This window comes from Calypte anna, chromosome 2 (assembly GCF_003957555.1).
Source record: "Calypte anna isolate BGI_N300 chromosome 2, bCalAnn1_v1.p, whole genome shotgun sequence".
Taxonomy (NCBI): Eukaryota; Metazoa; Chordata; class Aves; order Apodiformes; family Trochilidae; genus Calypte; species Calypte anna.
In genome coordinates this window covers 43,089,468-43,109,750 of record NC_044245.1, presented here as the reverse complement: position 1 = coordinate 43,109,750, position 20,283 = coordinate 43,089,468, and the positions used below count along the sequence as shown (strand labels likewise).

At 44.9% G+C, this 20,283-nt stretch overlaps 1 protein-coding gene across 1 annotated transcript; it reads left to right on the top strand.

Annotated features, from left to right (window-relative positions):
- The first annotated feature begins 169 nt into the window (after positions 1-169).
- MTURN (maturin, neural progenitor differentiation regulator homolog) lies at positions 170-14,593 on the top strand. The gene is made up of 3 exons (XM_030445478.1): positions 170-413; positions 6,364-6,486; positions 12,611-14,593. Exons 1-3 carry the CDS (start codon positions 252-254, stop codon positions 12,719-12,721), a joined length of 396 nt encoding a protein of 131 aa, XP_030301338.1. The 5' UTR covers positions 170-251; the 3' UTR covers positions 12,722-14,593.
- Positions 14,594-20,283: the final 5,690 nt, after the last annotated feature.

Here is a 20,283-nt window from a genome sequence, read left to right as displayed (position 1 = left end):
GTCAACGGACCCCTCTGTGGGACGTCCTCCCTCCCACGGGGAAGGAAGAAGGGGGGCGGGGTCTTCCCGAGCCCCCAACTCCCCCTTTCCCTCCTCCCCCCCGCACGAAGGGGGGGGGTTTGGGAGAGGAGGGAGGGAGGGGGGAGGCGGTGAGAGGCGCGGCGGGGGGGGTGCGGGGAGTGTGGGGGGCGGGGCGCGGGGCGGAGCGCGCGGGCGGGTGGCGGGTGTCGCGGGTCGCGGCGGTGTCGGCGATGGCTTTCGAGGCGCTGGCGGAGGCGGCGGAGCGGTGGTGCGCCCGCACGCCCTTCCAGCTCATCGCTGCCGAGGAGACGGAGCGCCGCATGGACTTCTACGCCGAGCCCGGCGTCTCCTTCTACGTGCTCTGCCCGGAGGCCGCCTGCGGCGACAATTTCGTGAGTGCCCCAGGGAGGGGACCGGGAGGAGGAGTGGGGGTTGGGGGGGGAGCGGTGACGGGTGTGCGTGGGTATTCGTGCGTGTCCCTGCACCGCTTTGGGACACCCCCGTCTTCCGTCCCTGCTGTTCCCCGGCCCGGTGCTTGGGGGAGAACCCGAAGGGGGAGTGCCCGAAGGGGGAGGGGGGGGACGGGGGTGATTGGGGGTCGGAAGAAGGGGCCGTGCCCTGGAGGGTTGGAGGGATGCGGGGATGGGGGAAGGAGGTGCCGGGGTTTGCGGAAGCGACCGGAGTGTGGGCCGGGGGTGTGGCGGGGACAAGGCGAGGGGTTGGGGGGATCCTCCCCAACGCGCACCACGATCTGCAAAATGGAGTCCGCTGCCGGTGCAGGGCGGCCCCGCGGGCAGGGCTGCGGGCAGCGACCCCCCCACCCGCCCCCTCCTTCCCTTCCTCTTCTCCCCGGCCTCCTCCATCACCCCAGCAGCCTGGGGAGTCTGCGGGCTCTGGGGGAGAGTAGGAGTGCGAGCCCCTCCCCGCTCCTCCTGCGCCCCGCGGGGTCTGATGCTGCCCCCGCAGCCCCCTCCATCCTCCCGGGGTGCCGGGGTACGGTGAAGGGACGAGCGGGCTGGCAGGGCTGTCACTGCAAATGGAGAATGGGCAGGAATAAAATGGAGTCAGGATGACAGGAGGGCCGCGCCATCCCCCCCCCTACCCCCTCGCCCCGCCGCCCCCCTGGGCCCGCAGGGTCTGGGGGGACCCGGAGAGCTGCCAGCCCTATCCCTTTCCGTCCCCTCCCCGCCCCTCTCGGAGTTCAGCGGCAAGTCTGTGCAGAAAAGGAACCGGCAAAACAACCCGTGGCTTTGGGATGGGGGAGTGGGTCGTTCCCCTCCCCCTCAGCCCTCTCGGTGGTGAGCAGAAGTGCAAGAGAGTTACCGAAAAGCGGCATCTCGTCACGGGGTTTGTAACCTGCCAAGCTCCAGTGAAGGGCAATGAACGGATTTTATTTTATTTTTAAAGAAATACCTTCTGGTACAGACCATTCTTGTGGGAATGTTACAGGTCTTTCCCTTCCCGGAGCAACTTTCATCCCTCGACCTGCTTGACAAATGTTAATTAATTTTCTTTCCAACAGGTAAGTGTGGTATGAACCCATTTGACAGATGGGTTCATGGAAACAAAGAGCAGTGAGGTGACTTCTCTAGGACCACAAATCCCAGCGAGCAGGACATTTCTTTATTGTGTCAGGCAGATGGTCACACTGAATTATGAAAGAAGTTGTCTGGAGTTTAGTTATACATCTGTCCAGCGATACATGAGACGTTCAGCTGCAGTGCCAGCCATGGCTGTGGAGCATCTCTGGGTGTGGATTATCCCAGTCTATGGTGGGATTAGCCCTGCACACTCATCTTCCCATCTCCTATGAGCTTGTCAAAACCCAGTGCTCATTCCCTTCTAGAAGTGCTGGTGTCTGGAAAGGGCCACGCCTGCAGGAATCTTAAACAGGGATATATGTACGAGTCAAATGCAGGACTAAAGCTGTTACTGGATGCTAATGATATAAAAAATCTCGAAGAAAGCTCTTTATTTTTCTTAGATGCTTATTGTTTTTTTATTTTATGCTGCTTGATGACTGAGCGATCTCTTTCAGAACAAAATCTGGTCAGCTGTAAAAAAAAAAAAAAGCAGTTTCAGAACCTATTCCCATGCTTCCAACACTAGCCAATTTTTGTGGGTTTGCAACCACATTTTCCCTTTTTTTTGTTTTTTGGCAAATACTTTCATTCCATGGTTGCTGCGGGGAGGACTCCCCACCCAAAGCCATCAGTAGTAAAACTGAGCCAAAGGGCCAACTGCTGTGAATCCAGAATGTAAACAGTGGAAAACTAGAGGCAATGATTTCTTCTGCCTTTTTTTTTTTTTTTTTTTTTTTTTTGGTGGTGGTGGTGTTATAATTACTGCAAGCACTTTTTGTAGTATTAAAACTTTTAAGATGGGCAGATAGGTGTCATTCTCATCTCTTTTCCTCTTGATGGTGTCTCTTTAATGCAATTAAGAACCACTAATGAGCTGATTTACCAGCATCACCTTTTCTGCCCCTTGTGCATCTCAATTTCTGCTCTGAGCTTGGCTATCTTGTTTTTTGGAGTAATTTTCTTTTTTATGTTCTAGAAGATAAGTTTCTTTTCTATGTGCTTTTACAGGCTAAAGTTTATTTTAAGGAGACTTAATACAAGCCAGGGAAGTGATTGTCATTTGCACTTCAGCCTTACTGTGTGGCTTCAGTAACATGGGGAAGTGTGAAATTGAGTAAATATAAGCAAATTCTACAGTTTCACACTTTAAACCTTTATGCACCCTGTGATTCTTATAAAGGAACTTCACATTTAACAAGCATTTGTTGCCTGGAATGCTTGTTCTCTTTACATCTTCATTTCGTAATAATGATGTGACTTAAAAAGCTATTTAGCAGGTTTCAGAGAAGTCCATCATAACCCACTTACAAGGAGGAAATGATGAACTTAAACAGGAGGAGGAGAAAAACTTAGAAAGGTTGCCAAGATGCTATCTGGGGGAGAATAACTCTGAACTGTGTATAAAATCAGAGATTGCAGATCACAACAATCATGTAGTTTTGATTTCTTGTAAAGGTAACTGTGGGCTGTGTTTTTAACATTCTAGGGATGCAGAAGAACCATCTAGATTCCTATTGGCATATTCAGTACCACCTGGACACTAAAACTCTCTGAATCAGCGTTTTAGAAAGCTGAGCTATGTGCTATTTAGCTCCTGAGGCTTGTGGTGTTCTCAAAAAATTAGTTGGACTTGTATAAACGTAACCATTCAGGGTGAAGATTGAGCTGCTATTCTTTGTAGCCTGTCATTTGTTTTGTCACTGTCTTATTGCTGGTATTCAAAGTAACTGATAAAGCAAATAAAAATACGGTGCCACCTTGATGCAAGATTTCCTGTAAAATATCTTAGAACACAGTCACTGAGTCTGAATATTTTCTGCAAGTCGAATTACCCCCACAAAGAAAAAGTCTTGCTGCCATGCTCAACAGGTGAGCAAAAAGATGGTCTGGCAAGTGACTCTGTCATCCAGCAATACTGAGTCACCTAAAGGTGTGAGAGGTAAAGCAAACCCCTCCAGATGCAACACCATGAATTGCCTCAGCTGCATCCTGTCTGTAGGTACCGAGCTAGATAATTCAACCATGATCCTACCTCAGCTGAGGTGGCTGTGTGCTTTTATAGTGACACAAAGCAACTGTGAGCAAAACTGGGCAAGCTTGGAAAACATACTCAGATGATGAGGTTAATATTTTTTTAATTACGCAGCCATGGCTGCGTGGTCCACCGGTTTGCCAGCAGCTCACTTCTCCCACTGCAAAGAGGTTCTCAGGCATCAGGGTTTTTCCAGGAAAAGTGTGTGCAGCCTTACTGGCTGCTCTGACTTTCTTAGGAGGAGCTGAGTCTTCAAATTATGTGTGTTTATATTTTAAAACGGACAGAATTCCTTTTTCAGGTTCCTCTGGACATGCATGAGTCAGTGGTGAGACTCAGTTCCTGCACTGCCTCAGTGCAGAGTTCAACCTCCACAGAGAACTGTAGAACTGTTGTACTATGGTTAAGGGTTTTTCCTGTTGGGAGGGAAGATGAAATCAAATCTTTTCTGAATGAGATGCATGTCCTAATGGCATGTGAAACCTTTCCTGGTGTGTTTGTCACTACAGCCAAAGTTTGAAGTCTTCTGCAGACATGGGAACTGTTGGAACCTTTCTTCTTATTGCCTTAGGATGCTATGCAAAAAAGTCTCTTCAAAGACTCAGTGGTCAAGTTACTTGCTTAGGTTTTCCCCTCGTGCTATGTCATCTTATTCTGTGCTACTGCTGACAAATTCATGCTGGAGTCTAAAACGGTGTGCAGCTTGAAAAGAGGTTATAAAAACTGGATAAGAAGACATGGGGTTAACTTTGTGGGGAATAATCTAGCTATTACTTATAAAAGGGCAGGGCCTGATTATACTTTATGTGGAGGCTCCTCTGTATAGCACTTATAGTCAAAAGAAGCTGCAATTTAAGCAAGAATCAGGATATTAGCAGTCATAATCGTTTTATACATGTAAACAATTACAACAGATTTAGCATGAGCCAGGGATTTCTGAGCTGTGGCATCCAGCTTTTATGTTTGACAGAAAGATTAGAAGGAACCAAACAACTATTGCTAACCCAAGTATTAAGAAGTCATGGGTCAGACCTCCAAAATCTTGAGGCTTTTCTTACAAAGTTGCTATTTGAAAGTGTTCATTTTTTATTTTAAAAAGGCTTCATTTGAGCTCACTTTATGTAACGCTGCCTTTTTTAGCCTGTAGAAATCAAAAAGTGCAGATTTTTGTTGTTGTTGCAAACAGAAGCTGAGATTTGGTTGTGTATTTATAGGACTATAAGGCCCGTGACTGTAAGATGGCATGGACTGTCATGAGACTTGTGATATGTGCCTTTGAGAGTTGGTAAAACTTAAAGAACTTATTTTTATTGCCAGCCTGGTTAAGAGATGACTCTGGTTATATGGAAAGATCAGAACCTACTCAGTAAGGCAGGGCTGTTCTCATGACAAAACATTTCACAATGTTTACGCTTGTAAAGTGCAACAAGCAGCAAAGAAAATGTAGGTCAAGTGAGGTTCATTGTGAGGCAGTTGATGTTTTCATCTTAAAGATGCAGCTTAAGTGATGTTAAGTGGTGTGTTACTTTGATGAGTGTAAAACTGCATCCCTGGCAGGTATTTGCCACTGGATAGGAAGGCGACATGCAGCCTTATGTTAGGGATTGAAACATCTGTTGTTCTGACTCTTTCCCTTCTTTTCCCTTCAGAGAGACCTTCCTCATTCTTTCCTTGTTTAAGCATAAACTACTGTTTATAGAACAGTACAAAGCTGCATGGCAAAAAGAGCTGCTGTACAAAAACAGAGGTGTAAGAGTCTCAAACCAATTTTGCAGTGTTTCGCTTCTCTCCGTAGCAGACCACCTACAGACCACCTACAGCAGACAGACAGTCCCAGGTATCAAGTCTTCAAAAAGAAGGTCTTTAAAAGTATGCATTAGCTTGTGCTGGGTGCTGACCTTGTGTGCAAGAAGTTTCACTGCCTGAGTGATTCCACCATTGCTCACCAGGTCAGTTTCAAGCAACCTCATAGCAGCAGAATAAGCATTCAGTTTTGGGAGAGGCTTCACGGAGCCAGGCCAGGGAACCAGCATCTCCAAAGCAAGGGCAAGGTGAGAGGAATATCCCAAATGGGTTTAAATGTGTCTGCCAACAAAGAGAAGATTCAGGTCTAGGAAGACGAAACCTCAAAACAGGAAGGGAGGTATGAAGTGTCAGGATGTTGTGAGTGCCCAAATGTCTCCCCTTGGCTCTCTGTGTCTAACCCACGGATGTATTTATGTCTTCTGCATCGTCAAGAGAATTACACATCAAGTTCCACCTCCAGGGTCTCATCACATTTCCACTAACACCAGGAAGACAAAGCAGTGCTCTAGCTCTTCCTGAGGGCTTCATTGCAGTGAATGATGCAGAAAAAGAGAAAACCCAATATGACTACCAGGGCTGAGCAGGGCAGATGTCAAACAAAAACACCTTTACTTGTAAAAGATGCATGTGCAGGGCATGCATACCCATCATTGCTGGTGCAGTCATAAAGTGTTTTCTCTTCTGGATTGATTTCCTTGCTTTCTGGTGCATCATGTTTATTAAACCAAGGTTCTGCCTCAAAAGTGTGACATCTGGAGCAGCCTGCAGTGTCCGCTCTAGTGTGGGTCTGAACTGCAGGAGGCCCAGGCCCAGTGTACTTTGCCAGATGTTTACAACATGTCACCTTATAAAATCATGTGGAAAGGCCAGTGTGAATTCCTGTTAATGCCTTTTCTTTCTTGTGTTGCTGTTGGTTTTCAGCACGTGTGGAGCGAAAGTGAGGACTGCTTACCTTTTCTGCAGCTCGCACAGGATTACATCTCCTCCTGTGGGAAAAAGACACTCCATGAGATATTGGAAAAAGTCTTCAAATCCTTCAGGCCTGTAAGTGCCTCTTTTTTTCTTCTAAGTATTGACAGTTACCTGTGACTTTTAACAGGATAGCACTGGATGAAGCATGGTGGGTTTTCTTCTGCAAGGATTTACATCTCCAGTCAGCTGCCTGGGCAGAGAGGTATTAGCCCATAAGTTATGATCAGGTTCTTATTCTATGATCTCGTTCCATTGAACTATTGGAAATTTTTCTTTGGAAGCCAGCTGCCTTTTTCATTTCCATCTCTGCATTTGAGAGAATGAGATTCCAGTGTGGGGTGGGAGGCCAAGTGTTGAAGCAGCCGGTGTCAGAAGCTTTGGTCCCAGTGGTGCGTGCCTGAGTCTGAGGAATAGGGTGCAAGTCAGCACCATGGGATTTGTGTCAGAATTGTTTCCTGGCACTGGACTTGGGAAGTTCTGTAAGGATCTAAGTAAACCTCCAGGAAGGTGAAATTGTAGTCTTTCCTTGGTGGTTTGCTTTATTTTAGGGTTGGCTTCTTTTTTCCCCCATGTGGTCCTGGTTTTGTTGCTAGCATGCTTGCCATTTGGTTTTGCAAATGCCAGTTTGGTTACTGCTTGAGAAGTTGGAGCAGAAGCTGGGTTTTGTTGGGAGGCAGCATGTATTTTTCTGTTTAGCCACTACTAGGCTTTCTCTGTCCTTGTTTAACACTAAGATTTGGGTCAAAGCCTGTTTTTTGTCAGAGTGAGGTGACTTAAGCTGGCTGTTGCCCTTCATTTTTGCCAAATCCTCCTTTTGCACAGCCTCTCCTTTTGAGTGCCTGGGGCTGGGTAAGGGGCTGGTGCAAAGCAGAGCAGAGGTTTGTTGCCAGATCCATGCTCCTGTAGTGTCCCTGAGAAAGCTGACCCAGGGATTGTTTTTTATACTCAGCTGAAAATTTAGACCTTTTTCTCTCCTCTCTTTTTTTGGCTGCCTAATCGAGAAGACTGAAAGCGTATCCCAAGTATTTAGAGCCAAAGGGAGGGCTTGGAGCACCGATATGAAAACTCTGTCCCTCCCTGTGTTACACCCTTGCATTGCCTTGCCACAGACCGCCACAGCTGGTCGACATAAAAGAGCATCATTCTAAAGAATCCTTTGAGGGACTGGAAATAAATAGAACAGATGCACACTTTTCTTAGAAAGGACTGGAAATCTGATCTGTCAGTACAGCTGGTTGTAATTGTGAAAACATACAAAAATATAAATGTGTTTCCCAGAACGATATTTGGCTCTTGGATCTTCATAGCTGTTTTCTCCTGCTCAGAAAAGCTGTGTGTTTGAGGAGAAACTTCCATTGGTTTAACTAAGTAGGACTTCAAAAAGACTTAATTAAATTGCTACAGATCACTCATTTCATTTAAACCACATTTATTTCAGCATAACTGAAGTTACTGAGGAACTGGCTTCAGTCAAACTAAGCTAAAATACTCTTCAGAATAAAAAGTTTCAAAGCAAGGCAAACCATTATGCTCATTTACTCTTGGCCCCCCATTAATACATCACATTTCACCCCATGATTCTCACAACCAACGACATAAATTGTGTTTATAAATTGTGTTTGAGCTGGAGTGTATCTTTTCCAAAGACACCCAGTCTGGATGCAAATTCTCGAGGTGACTTAAAAGATACAGCACTACTGGGCACTTTTTCTTCTTATCATTAGTTCTGCTCCTGTGAAAAACTCTTTTATTTGCAATCTGTCTTTTTCTGGTTTTGCTTCCCAGCTGTTGAACTTATGCTTTTGTCTGCTCAAAACCAGCATCCTGAATTGTGAGAGAACTCTTGCAGACTGTAGTTAAGTACCTCTTCGATTTCTCTTGGATGTACCAAAAAGATGAAGTTTCTCACATTCTCTCTTGACTCTCTTGAGTATTTAGAGATTTGTGTCAGTACAACAAAACCAGTTTTATCATTGGAGCAATGGTTATGTATAGGCAGATCTAGTAAGGAATGTGTTGGCATTTTTCCCCTTGTAATTATTAGAAATAGCATATGTATGGTAGAATGGGTTTTTAAAAGTGAAGGATGTTACAGTAGATGCATGGAAACAGTTATTTTGCACCCTCAAGCCTTTGCCAGAACAAAACTGCTTTTCCTCAGTATTGGGAAATTATTTCTCTGGCATTACTTCATGCTGTCCTCCATTCTTTCTCTGCTGGACCTGTTTTGCTAATGAAACCATCTTGCAGTCAGCTTGGAGGTAACAGTACATTTACAGGGCATTTCTTCTCCACTATCCTAACCAAGTCTGCTGTCAGAGAACAGGCTGGCAAATTTCAGTTTGAAAAATGGCAGATTAGGAAAAACTGCAGCTGCAGGAAAGACCAGGCTCTTCTGAAGTATCTGATTGTTCTGGCTACTCAGTCTGAGACACTAAGGAGGGGCTAGGTTTTTAGCAAGTGCTTGGTAAGCACCTTAAGCACCTTCTGAAACTCTCTTCCATTTGGTAATTCCAGCTAGACAGCCAAGATTATTAGATAGTTTTCAAAGTTGGTTGGAGTTCTTTCTTTGAAGGAAAATATTTAGGAGGAGGCACTGGCAGTGCAGCTCTCCCTGCCCTTGTGCATTGCACAAGCACCTACCCTCCCTTAACTGAGGGCTCCCAGATGGATTTTAGCCCAGTAACTCAGCTCAGCCCTGCTCTGCACATTGATGATAACAGCCCAGCCATATCCCCTGCAGACTTTTCTCTGGGGCTGTGGCACAGGGTGGGATTGGCTGCTCACACCACTGGGCACCGTGTTTCAGAGACAGTGAGAGTGGGAATGCTCAGAGACTGACATCCCTCTCAGTGAGAGACAGATTTCCCTCTGCTTGCCACTCTTTCCTGGGCACAGAAGGTAGTGAAGGTGGTCTGGGGGCTGCATACCAGCCCTCACTGCTCTCAGGAATATCTTCCCTATGTGTTATATGCATACACAGTGCCAGGGCAGCATCTTTACATAGACGTGGTGTTTAAAAAATGCTGATTAGCTCTTGACAACTGAAACATATCTCTAAATCCTGCTCTATACAAGATCATGCTGTTTCTTTGCTGAAGGTGGTAGGGAGCACTGTTGTCTCTGCCTTCCCAGGTTGATTTCCACAAAACTCTGTGATTTGCCTTATTATCCACTTATTCAGGGAGCACCCAGAAGTACTACACAGGTACATGAAATGAGACCAATTTGAGCACAGGCCTCAAATGCCAGCATTTGCCTCACAGCATCCCAGCTACTCCAATGTCTGTGTCGTTCTGGAATCTGAGGTGTCTCTGCTGGTGCTTGTAAACACATCTGCCTGGAGACTAAGCCCTTCACACCAGGATTTGACAGAATCATGTTATCCCTAGCATAACATAATGTCAACAGCTAAAGCTCTGTCTTGCACTTGGTTTATTTTTCAGCATGTGTGTACATCAGCTTTGGTAGGAGGCAATGTCATTCTGCTTTTGTGAGTTTGCAACTTACAAACTACTGGGTTACTTGTGAAATATCAGGGCATTTTGAAAGAGTTGAGAAAAAAAGACAAATAAAAAATGCCTGAGTGACCTTTTACCAGCTGGCAGAGCTTGCAGAGAACTAAAATATGGTTGTACAATTCAGCAGCAAATTTCAGGACTCCTGCATTGAGCTTACCTCCAGCCTAAGAAGTCTACACACCATCTGGGGAGGTTGCAGTGTAGAAGCCATTTATCCCATATTCATTTAATTCATATATGGCCCAGTGACCTCTTCTTTGCCTCTAGATAGGTAGTTTGGCCAGAAAGAATAAGCAGGTGTAGTTCAGGAGGTACTACTGCTGGTTGTTGTCCTCCCTCCCTCTTCATCACCTTTGTCTCCTCCTTTGCCCCATGTGTCCAAACCTGGCAGGTTTGTTCCCCTTTTTTATAGGACACAGACTTGGACTAGAAGCAGAAACCAGTGTGTTTGACTGATGACAAAGTGGGAAACAGTCTAGAGTCAACTCAGGTGACCTTCATTTTCTTACTTTGTCCTTGTTTCTGCTTTGACCCATTAGCTGTAAAGCTCCCTGCACTTTGCACCCCAGTCCTCCCTCTTGGGGTCAAGGTATTCACTGATTTCTTCTGAGGGCTGTAAGGGGTTGATAGTACTGAGGGACCATAGTCCTGTGGGAAGCGGTGAGATGTGACCCCTAAAAAGAAGGACCTACATGGCCAACTCCCTTGGTATCTTTGAAGATCCAAAAGTACTTCCTTCTTGGAGGAGCATCCCATCCCATCCCATCCCATCCCATCCCATCCCATCCCATCCCATCCCACCCCATCTTCATCCTTCCTGTGTTTCATAAAATAGCAAATGTCTGCAGCATCACTTTGATTTATGCTATGGCAGAGAAAGGAGAGCTGAGTTTCCTGAGGGCAAAGAGAAAGGGGGTGTGTGAAAAGCAGGAAATACTCGTCATCCTTTAGGACCATGTGTGTCTTTCCAGTTCTGGTGAATGTTGTATTTTCCATGTTAATTTTGCATGGTAAAGGCTTACAGTATCTGATGGAATGAAGACTTCTGTGGTTCATTCCCCTGCAAACCAAGGAATTATAATCATAGCTGGGCAAAAAGAATGTGATCAAAGCTCTGCCAGGTGATATAAACAGAGCTGTTCAGCACTTATATTTAATTTGAATACACCAAATCACTTTAGCAGAAATAATACTGGTGGATAAGAAAGTCTAGAGGCCTGGATTTTGCATTTTGAAAACTGGGTACTTTAATTTTAGCTGAACATGAAACTAAACCCCCGCATCCTGAACAAGAACTGAGTAGTTTCGTGTTCAGTTAAGCATTTGATTTGAAAAACGTATATGGCTAGGAATATCTACTCTTTGTCTGTTTAGGAAACAAGAACATTTTCAGCTTGGGGTCTCTCTGTCAGTGTATCGAAAATGCGAAGGAGGGGATTTAGTCAGCAATTTCTTCTTCCATTTCCCTGCCAAAGAAACTCGGCAACTAAACCTGGTTTTCTCCCAGTGACAGTGAGGAACACAAGCTTCACTGGACCTCGAGGCTAATTCTGTGCGTTGCATTTGTGTCCAATGAAGAATTTTGACTGTTGATCACAGACTAAATTAGTTTAGGCCCTAAAAATCTACCTTGTCACAGCCTTGTCATTTTCATGCTACTACCTAATGAGTGCCACCCTCCTCCCGGTTTTTCTGGGCTTTGCCTCTTCCAAGCACTAACAGCTGCGTCACGCTCTGAACAGGGTGCTGCATGCATCTGTGCTGCTTTTCCAGTCCTGGCAAGCTAAATACATGCTCTTCCCAATAATGCCTGGCATATGATTGTGCTTTGTGGCTATAAATAGCTGCTAGTGTAGGATTCTAATATGAGATTCTTGCAACAGATGCGTTATTTTGGCTATTACTTGGTTTATCTGTCTTCCTGACTCCTGTTGGCTTGGCAACCTTTCGGAAGGGAGGGGAAAAGTTCAGACATCACTGTTTACTCCTTTTCTTGTAGCAAAGAAGTGCTGTTGCAGTAATTGGAGCCATCAGGTGGAGGCGTCCAAACATTGTCCAAGGAAGATGGGCTGGCAGCTCTTCACATGCCGAAATTTAAATTTGCAGAAGTTTAAAGGGACAAGGATGATTCTGTGTTGAATACATAGTATTTGTCACTGCAAGGGCTTCACCCAGCATGCAAGGTTTCCTCTGGTGTGATGCAGTGAAGGGAAATACTTAACATGGTGGGATCTTTAGGTTTTTAGCGACTCCTTGACTGCTTCGTATTAGCTAGTTCTGCATGAGGATGCTTTCTTCTTTGGCTTTTTCAGGTTTGCCAAATATAATCTTAAACTGAGGTAGCTACCGTTACAATATTACCATGGTTCTTTCTGAAGTTAAATCACTGCCAAGTCTAAACAATTCAAGGCACAACCTCAGGGAAGAACACGGAGATTTTTGCAAGTGCCTTAATTTTGTTTTATTTGCCTTCCAGACTCTGAGACTTAATCTGGTGTGACAGTGCATTTTCAAACCTTTCTGTATCACAGGCAGAGGGGAAAGAGAGTTGAGATCCTTATGCAACAATATTATTCCAGGGTTTGAGGTTTTCAAGAAGTGCCACCTAGATATTGTGTAAAGATTTGCAGCAAAGCTGCAAGAGTGGGTAACATAGTCTCTTCTCTTCTTTGTAGTTACTTGGACTTCCAGATGTTGATGATGATGCATTTGAAGAATATAATGCCGATGTAGAAGAAGAGGAACCAGAAGCCGATCACCAACAGATGGGTGTCAGTCAGCAGTGATTTTCTAAGAAGCTAAAAAAATTCAGAAGCCTTTGGTATCAGTTGGGGTCTGGTGATCCCACGTTAGCCTGTTTGAAATAGCACATCACAAGGGGATATCCAGATAAAGGTTTTACAAAACGGTTTAAAACAAACAAACAAAAAATTAATAACAATCTGTGATGAGCTTTCCTAAGAAGCGACCTGAATTTTGCTCCTGCTTCAGTGGGTTTTCTATGGAGTTGTCTTGGTAGCATTCTGCCCTTACCAGTCTAGAAGTAGTTTTGTTGCTGACTTGTTCCTTCAATTTGTGTTTGAGAGTAGCATTTGCTGACATGAATGTAGAGTACTGAGAATGTAGGAAGTGAGTGGTGAGAGCTCCGAGTCCTCACCAGTGACCTTTCCAAGGAAACTAGCGTGGAGAGCAAACACAACCTGTGCTTTTCTTTTTAGTTCAACTAAATGGTCTTAGTTCAACAGCTATGGTTTTGACAAAGTATCAAACTTGGAGAGATTTCTTCTGAAAAACACAAGTTTAATAGTGGTTGGTACTGCAGAAGTGCACATGAAAGCCTAACAAAAATAATAGAAAGTGGGAATCTGATGGAAAATTGGTGTCAGCAGTATTAGTGTTTTACTGACACCTGAGTTTACAAGTGTTGGAATAATAACTGGTAGTAATTAGCATCAGCAATACACATTGTTCTGCTGGTACCCCCAACACCATTTGACCCAAAGCCAAATGCTGCTTTCATACAAATCAGTTCATACAAATCAGTTAAAAAATAGCTATTGTCTATCCCACTTCTGCATGACGAACAACTTTAAGCTTTGCTGGTTTTATACACTCCTAAATTACTCAAAGCTTGTGGCATCATGAATTAAAGTGCAACTTAACTTTGAAGCCATAAGGGTATAAACCAGCACCAGGCTTTTAAAATTATGCTGGACCTGTGCCTCTCCCTAGCCTTTGAGCTAGTCCAGCCATTACACCTTGTCAGAGGGGACCTAAAATACAACTACTTTGGCTGATACAAAAACTGGTGAGGTTTTACTTAGCTGGGGACTTGCTCCCCAGAAGGGTTTGGTGAGGTTTTGGTATAAAGGAGAAGAAGATCCCTCGTATTTTATACCTATTTTGCATAGATTTAAGTGACTCAGACGAGTGCCAGACTGAAGATGCAGGCTCTCTTTATTCACTCGCCTTTTGTACTGAAAATATAAGAAACGAGGGGGATTCTGTTGTAGTGCAGTTGTTTTCCACAATCAAGCAAAATATTTCTAAATTTACTCCTTTTTTCCAATTTTTTAAAAATTGTGAAATAAAGGTCACATGCTTTGAGAACCCTTTTATACAGAATTAGCTTTCCAAAAGCAACAAGTAGGCAAAGAGAAAATGCTCAGACAACTCTCAGAAACAGCTCGCACCATTTTGGAAACCCTGTTGTTAGAGATGTCTCCTTTTCAATAGATTTTTTAAAGATTTTTTTTTCAAGGTTACTTAACAGAGTAAGGTTTGTTTTTGTTTTTTTGTGGTTTACATTTCTGATAATGGCTTGAGAGATCATAGCACTTGATTTTTTCCAATCTGGGGCAAAGACCTTCCCTTACTGGGATGGTGTGTGGTACCTGAGTATGCACAGAAGCGACTGCAGCACTGTAAAAGTTGGGAGTTTAAGAATAAAAAAAAAAAAAAAAAAAAAAAGAGAGAGAAAAAGTGAAAGAGAAACAGAGCTTAATGCAACTTTGTACATTCTTTCAGCATGCAGGCATAAACATGATAGTTGCAGCACATTTCTATGGACTAGTGACGTGAGAACCGTGGCAGTTCATTGTATAACACTGTACAGCAGCAATAGGCTTTTTGCTTACTAAAATAAAGTGTTAAGACCAGTGGTTTCCATCCCTGCTTTAAGTCCCTAAGTTTTTCTTTCCTCTCCAGCTAAAACAGATGCCATAAACTTAAACAGAGACTTGCTTCAGGAGAACCTTTCCCTTTGTAGCATCCAGTCCTGTGGTTGTGGCTTGGACCAGTAGATCTTTTGGGGTTGTAATGTAACACAAGACATCTTTTGCAGTAGGGCAAGCTGGAGGCAAGGTCCTGCTGTTCTGGTTTGCTGCTCAGCCCCTCGCATCTGCTTTGCTGAGATGGAGGTGACTGGCACCCACACAGATACCTGCGCAGGCCCTGGGCATGGCTGCATCCATGAGTTGGGCTGTGGGGTCATTCCAGCTGGGAGATAAGCTCTTGCTTTCTTTAGGGACAGGCAGTTTTCATGCCGGATCTGTCCCACCACTTGTTTCAGCACATGGTTGCACAACAGAGGGGAAGGTGTAGGGGTGGATGGGTGGTAGCTAAGGACACTTGCACCCTTTGCATGGTGTCTGGGGCCCATGGCAGGGGAGCAGACACAATCTGAAGCAGCCTAAGTGCTGTGAAGGATTGACTGCACAAGGCTCAGTGGAGAATCAGGCTCTGGATGGCAGTGGGATAGTCAGGAATTCATGAAAGGAAGGAAGACTGCAAGATCCAGTGCTTGTCACTGTATACAGGGGGCTGTAATATGTACTGCACTCTGCTGCCTTTCCTTGCATATGGATTGAATTGTAATTGAGCAGTTGAGCATTAATGTGGTCACAAGCAAACATAAAGCTGTAAATTATGTAGATATTTCATCTGTATTCACTAACACATGTTTTTTTTGGAATGTCATGTGCCATTTGGGTGACCTTCATACCAGACTGCAAGTGCTAGACAGCTGGGGGGCCCTTCTGCAGCTCCCATCCCTGCGAAATTCCCTCTGAAGCCAGCAAGGTTTTGTTCAAACATGACCTGCAGGACTGAGTGCTCCAGTGGATGTGTGAGGCTTGGTCCTGCAGAGATCTGAGTGCTCTTGTCACCTCTCACTTCACTGGGAGCTAAGTGTGCTTATCCCTGCTGCTTATCCATGAATTGAAGCATGGCCAGGCAGCATTGAGAATAAACTGGAATTTTATATATAGAAGATTTAATTTACATGTGTAATAAATGTGAATGAGCACTAATATAGAATGTATTTTATCAGAAAATACTGATTGCTTACTTTGACCGAATACATTTCTGTATTATTGTGTTACTTGTTCAGAACTTACCAAATGATGCAAGAGATGCGGAACTGGTTTAGTTGTATTACAAAGTATTTTTATATTTTATTTGTATTTTATTTTTCCTGCACTTCCACCACATACTGTGGTTAGTAGCCATTCATTAATTAACCAGGGGTAACATGACCCAGTGGCTTAGCTGCCAGACTGAGACACAAGATTTGCAAACACGTGCATAAATACTTGTAAGTCCGGGAACTTGGTGAGAAAATGTGCTTTCAGAACTCTGCTGATGCTTTGTCCTGAGCTCCAGGTGGATCTCAGCAGTTGGGAATTCAAGTCAGGCCTCCAGTTGTGGATCCAGACCTCCATGAAGTTCAGTGGGAGCAGGGTAATTCCTTTGAAGTCCCACCTTAAGCCTTCTGTAGAAGTATTATTTGCCCACCAGTGTATGAAGTCCTTTTAGATCTGTGGGTGAGAAGCATTATCGCTACTTATCCTCAAAGCAAACTCTTAGGGAAAGGACACACTTGAAATAATACCCTGCTCATAGGTATTTCATGCTCTAGCTAAATGTAAGTATACCAGAGCAGAGCATCTTGCAGAACTGGCACTTCTGAATATGGGTTGCATGAATGTGGTAAGCAGAGTGCTGCTTAGGGAATGAGAAATACATGGGGTGCCAGAGAAAAGCGGATTTCAGAGATTTAACAACTGGTTTGGTTAGCAGGGGAAGAGTGAACAAGGCCTTTTCCAGAGAGATGTTGGGACTTCTGAGACAGCTCAAAACATCATGCTGTGTGTCTGCCTAGTGAACCTACGCAGTTTATAAAAAGTCTGCTTTGGACTTTACTGGGGCCTTGACCTTGAGTTTGTTTTTCCATTAGTGCCCTGCCTGATGAATGCATTGAGATGATTGAAAGGGGAAGGGATGGAGAAAAGGCAAACTAAAAAGCCTTCTCCTCTCTTCCCCAGCATTTTTATGAGACTGTGTGAGTAGGAAGGAGCAGCAGTCAGGGAACGTGAAGCTGCTTCATTAGGTGTACAGTAAAATCTCCTTAAAGAACTTAGGAGAAAAAAATTGTAACCCATTTCCTCGCAAAAATTAAGGGAACAGCACACCCCTGAGCATGATGTCCTTAACACTAACAGACTTCTCCAGCTCCACCTCCTTCCCTGGTCTGGGTTATTTTCCAGGAAGCTTCCCTCTGTGCATAGTGCTGTGCCTTTGAAGGTCCCATGTCCATCTTTTCCTCGTTTCCATCCCTACCACTCTGGCATCAGCGAGAGCCTTGGTTCAGCACAGTGTGTGTTACTGAGCCATGTTATCCTTCTCACAAGGTGGCCAAGGGAGATGTATTACCCTCTGAGGACTGAGTGGTCCATCCTGGGCAGGGGTTGTGCAAAAGAGAGCAGTCATTTAACCCAAGGTCTTTTCATGGAGAGCAGTGCCTAGCTAAATAGTCCAGTCTCTGAAAATCAGGAGCCATTAAGGCTTTCCAAGCTGGGCATCCAGAAAATGAGACTTCTTTGGCTGCCAGTCACTAGGGTGCCTGGCCCAGCCTCCAGGTCTGTTTCTCAGCACTGGCTGCTTTCTGTCGAGCCACAGGACATGGAAAATCAGGAAGGGTTTAGGGGCTGTAGCTGGATCCCCCTTTCTGTAAGTTGCTGAGCAGATGGAAATGCTTTGGTTTATCTGTTTAATTCTGACAGGACCTCCCCTTCTCCCTGGCATCCTATCTGCAGCCAGCTGCAGCTGAAAAGCCTTCCTATGGCATCCAGGCAGGAGTCACTTGGGGAAGTGGCTCTTGGCCCTGTGTCAGGCTGGGATTGAGGTGATCCCTGCAGAGTCACCACAGAGCTGAAGGCTCAGGGATGTGACCTCCAAGGTAGATAGTAAAATAAAGGTATTCCTTAAATTTGGTCCTTACTTCTGATAGGAAAGGGTCTGAGGGCAGACCTCAGGTTTTTATTGGACTCTCTGGGACTTAGCCACAGTGTTGGTACCTGATGTCTGTGGCAGGTGTGTGAGGAAAGCCTCTTTATGTGCCCACAATCAATCACTTGGTGAGCCAACTTCTCGTTTACATGCTATGTGTTTGACTTTTTTCTCATTGTTAATTAAAAAAGAATAAATAAATGGAATCCCTCAGGACACATCTGCATTACTGCAAACCCCGTTTCTATGGCGTCACTGTAGGACTGCACCATCAGTATGAGTTTGGTCAAAACACATATACAGATTAACAAAAAGGATGTTCATTTATCTACAGGAAAAAAAAAAAACCAGCTTCTCTGAACTAATTACTGCTGACTACACTAAAGCTCACTGTATTCATGTAAAATACATTGAACTTGGAAATTCCCTCTCTGTACCAATGTGCTGTTGCACATGTAGGCAAAGATCTGCGGTAACGCTGCGTGTAAAGGGTGTCTGTTTTCATCCTTGTGGGGAGGTGGTGGAAATGCCAGCTCTGGATTTCAGTCAGTGCAACCTTTTTTTGTTGTTGTCAAGATTTCCTTCACTAATGCAGGAACAAGTCAGACCTCAACACACTAAGCAGAAGCCAAGTCGTGCCACACCATGCAAAGGCTGCCTTTGGTGTGCTTTCTACCAATTTTCGGGCTGGAAGATCTCTCTGTCTTTGGGACTATGAAGCTGTGAAATAGGTCGCCAAAAGATGTTGCCCTTATATTGAATGCTTTAAAAAGTGTAAGCCTTCAGTGGAGCTCTGCCTTTCTTCTAGACCTCCTTTCTCTCCCACCGCCAAGGCATCCAGTCCAGCAGTGTCATTAGACCATGAGTTTGCCATTAAAGAGCTTACCAAACTCTCATGCCTCATGGAGTGTTTTCTCTGTGAGCAAAATCAAATGAACAGGGATTTTGAGGGGCTAAAGCACAACTGTGATGTGTGCAGTAAAAGGAACCAGAGGTTTTACTGCAGAGTAAGTCCTGCTTTGCAGGACAGAGCTCAGAAATGCCAGATGATTCTCTTTGGTGCAGTCTGAGGCAGTGGATTTGCTGTCAGAAAATGGGAATTTGTGGTAATATCTGTGGAAGAGCCAGTGTTTCAGATCTCCCAGGTCCTCTTCTTTTTGGTACACATTTGGGAGACATCTGTCCTAATTGAGAATCATGTAACTATGCTGAAATGAAAAGTGGTGATTGTGTTCAACTCATTTGTTTCTGTTCTTTAAAAACTGTACTTCTAATGGTCACTTTGATGTCTTCTCACGCTGATGTAGTTGAAGGAACACTGTCAGTTGTTACATTTTGTTGTGAGACTAGTCTGCGGGTTGAAGTACATGTTCCAGCCCATGGAGGGGCAAGTGCTTTAATTTAGCATTTCACCGTGTATTTTTGGCACTTCCCGTGGCACAAGCACTCAGTAGGAGTGTGCCAACTAAGTGCCCAATGGTGTGTCCAGAAACCTCAGAACTGGCCCTAAAACCATTCCTCTGCATAGTGAAGTGCCTGCCAGGACTGACTCCCTCACATTAGTGGCAACACAAGTCCCACTACCTCTTGGGAGACTTTTGTATGGTGGAAGTTTCTGTGACAATTAGGTTCTGGCTACAGATACAGACACTTCTGCAGCAGAGACGATGATTCCAGCATGTGTTTGACAACTTGGAGCCTGCTGCCTGCTCAGGTCTGCTGGATGGACTTCATAGAATCATAGAATTGAATCATAGAATCGACTGGGTTGGAAGGGACCTCAGAGATCATCAAGTCCAACCCTTGATCCACTACTGTTGCAGTTACTAGACCATGGCACTGAGTGCCACATCCAGTCTCTTTTTAAATATCTCCAGGCAAGGAGAATCCACTACTTCCCTGGGCAGCCCATTCCAATGCCTGATCATCCTCTCGGTAAAGAAATTCTAATATCCAACCTAAACCTCCCCCAACACAACTTAAGACCGTGCCCTCTTGTCTTGCTGAGAGTTGCCTGGGAAAAGAGACCAACCCCTGCCTGGCTCCAACCTCCTTTCCTCTGTCAGAAGGTCAAGTGAACACGGACAGTTCAGATACAGCAGCTCTCTGCTAACATGGACCTCAGCCCAGGGACAACAACCTTCCCTGCTCTGGGGGGGAGCTTGCACAGAAGGTGGTGGTTGCAGGTAGGGACACTCATCCATCTGCGTAGCTTTTACCCCAGCCTGGCTCTGTCCATTCCAGCTCTCCAGAGCTACATCATGCCTTCTCCAAGTGAGGAAATCAGGAAATTCCAGGGTTATGACAGGTTCTGGCTTTGTATCAAGGAGAACAGATCTATTAGAGGTGTGCAGTTTGTGTTGACTCTGTAAGCTCCTGCTTTGCCTCCCACCACAGCTGTCTTCAAGTAGAATCGGTGGGAAGTCCAGAGTTACCCCCTGCCTCCCCAAGCAGCTCCATGAGCTCTTTGAGGAAACACATCAAATTTTATGCTTTCTTCCCACAAATCTTTGTGTTCCATTGTTTCTGTGACAAGCTTCTTACTTCCACCACTTGTTTA